Below are 1,877 nucleotides of genomic sequence, written 5' to 3' on the forward strand. Positions count from 1 at the left end.
GCCAGCAGAAGAGGGAGCATTGGGAGGTCTTCTCGGTGAAGGTGGCCGCTCCCCGATACCTCAACTGGTCTTGGGAGGCGATCACCTTTGATCGAGATGACCACCCCAATTATGTCTCGAACCCCGGGCAGTATCCACTTGTCGTCGACCCCATCATCGGCAATACTCGACTCACTAAGGTATTGATGGACGGAGGCAGCGGCCTCAACATCCTCTACGCCAACACCCTGGAGCTCCTGGAGCTCGACCAGTCGTAGCTCTGGGGTGATGCCGCGCCTTTCCACGACATCGTACCGGGGAAACACACGTGACCCCTCAGGCGCATTGACTTGCCCATTTGCTTTGGTACTCCCTCCAACTATCGCAAGGAGGTCCTCACCTTCGAGGTGGTTGGGTTCAAGGGGACGTACCACGCCATCATGGGGCACCCGTGCTACGCCAAGTTCATGGCGGTCCCCAACTACACCTACCTCAAGCTCAAGATGCCGGGTCCCAATGGCATTATCACAGTCGAGTCCACGTACGAGCATGCATATGACTACAACGTCGAATGCATCGAGTATGCCGAGGCTCTCGTGGAAGCCAAGACCCTCATTGTCAACCTCGACCGGCTTGGTGACGAGGTGCCTGACTCCAAGAGTTGTGCTAGTACTTTCGAGCCCACAGAAGCCATCAAGCTCATCCCGGTCAACCCCACCGGCTCCAACGACCGAGCGCTAAGGATCAGCGCCACCCTCAACAGCAAATAGGAAGTCATGCTCATCGACTTTCTCCGCATGAATGCTGATATGTTCGCGTGGAGTCCCTCGAACATGTCGGGCATACCGAGGGAGGTCACCGATCATGCCTTGGACATTCGGGCCGGCTCTAGACCGGTGAAGCAGTGCCTGTGCTGATTCGACAAGGAAAAGCGCAGGGCCATCGGTGAGGAGGTGCAGAAGCTTTTGGCGGCCGGGTTCATCAAGGAAGTATCCCATCCGGAGTGGTTAGCTAATCCTGTATTAGTTAAGAAGAAAAATGGGAAATGGAGAATGTGTGTAGACTACACCGGTCTAAATAAGGCATGTCCAAAAGTCCCTTTCCCATTACCTTGAATCGACCAAATCGTTGATTCCACTGCGGGATGCAAATCCCTATCCTTCCTTGATGCTTATTCCATTTATCATCAAATCAAGATGAAAGAGTCTGACCAGCTCGCAACTTCTTTCATCACACCATTCGGCATGTACTGCTATGTGACTATGCTGTTTGGCCTCAGAAACGTAGGGGCCACATACCAATGGTGCATGACCCAAGTCTTTGGCGAACACATCGGGCAGACCGTCGCGGCCTACATGGATGACATCGTGGTCAAGTCCAGGAAGGCCAGCAATCTCATCGATGACCTAGAAATAGCCTTCAGATGCCTTAGAGAGAAGGGCATCAAGCTCAACCCCGAGAAGTGTGTCTTCGGGGTCCCCTGAGGCATGCTCTTGGAGTTCATAGTCTCGGAACGCGGCATCGAGGCCAACCCGGAGAAAGTCTTGGCCGTGACCAACATGGGACCAATCCGAGACCTTAAGGGTGTACAGAGGATTATGGGATGCCTTGCGGCCCTGAGCTGCTTCATCTCGCGCCTTGGTGAAAAAGGCTTGCCTCTGTACCACCTCTTAAGGAAATCGGAACGCTTTTCTTGGACCCCCGAGGCCGAAGAAGCCCTCGTTAAGCTCAAGGCACTGCTCACCAATCCTCCCATCTTGATACCACCGGCCGAAGGCGAAGCCCTCCTACTCTACGTCGCCGCAACAACCTAGGTGGTCAGCGCGGCCGTAGTGGTTGAGAGGCAGGAAGAGGGGCATGCCCTACCCATCCAACGACCTATTTACTTCATCAGCGAA

The 1,877-nt window shown here is 54.4% G+C and overlaps 1 protein-coding gene across 1 annotated transcript; it reads left to right on the forward strand.

Annotated features, from left to right (window-relative positions):
• The first annotated feature begins 419 nt into the window (after positions 1–419).
• On the forward strand, positions 420–749 carry LOC136500141 (uncharacterized). The gene has a single exon (XM_066495531.1). It carries the CDS (start codon positions 420–422, stop codon positions 747–749), a length of 330 nt encoding a protein of 109 aa, XP_066351628.1.
• The last annotated feature ends 1,128 nt before the right edge of the window (positions 750–1,877 follow it).

This window comes from Miscanthus floridulus, chromosome 13 (genome assembly GCF_019320115.1).
Source record: "Miscanthus floridulus cultivar M001 chromosome 13, ASM1932011v1, whole genome shotgun sequence".
In the NCBI taxonomy this organism is placed as follows: Eukaryota; Viridiplantae; Streptophyta; class Magnoliopsida; order Poales; family Poaceae; genus Miscanthus; species Miscanthus floridulus.

Bases quoted from the DNA above. Each gene is read 5' to 3' on its own strand.
- LOC136500141 (XM_066495531.1), top strand. From the start codon at position 420: ATGGGGCACCCGTGCTACGCCAAGTTCATGGCGGTCCCCAACTACACC.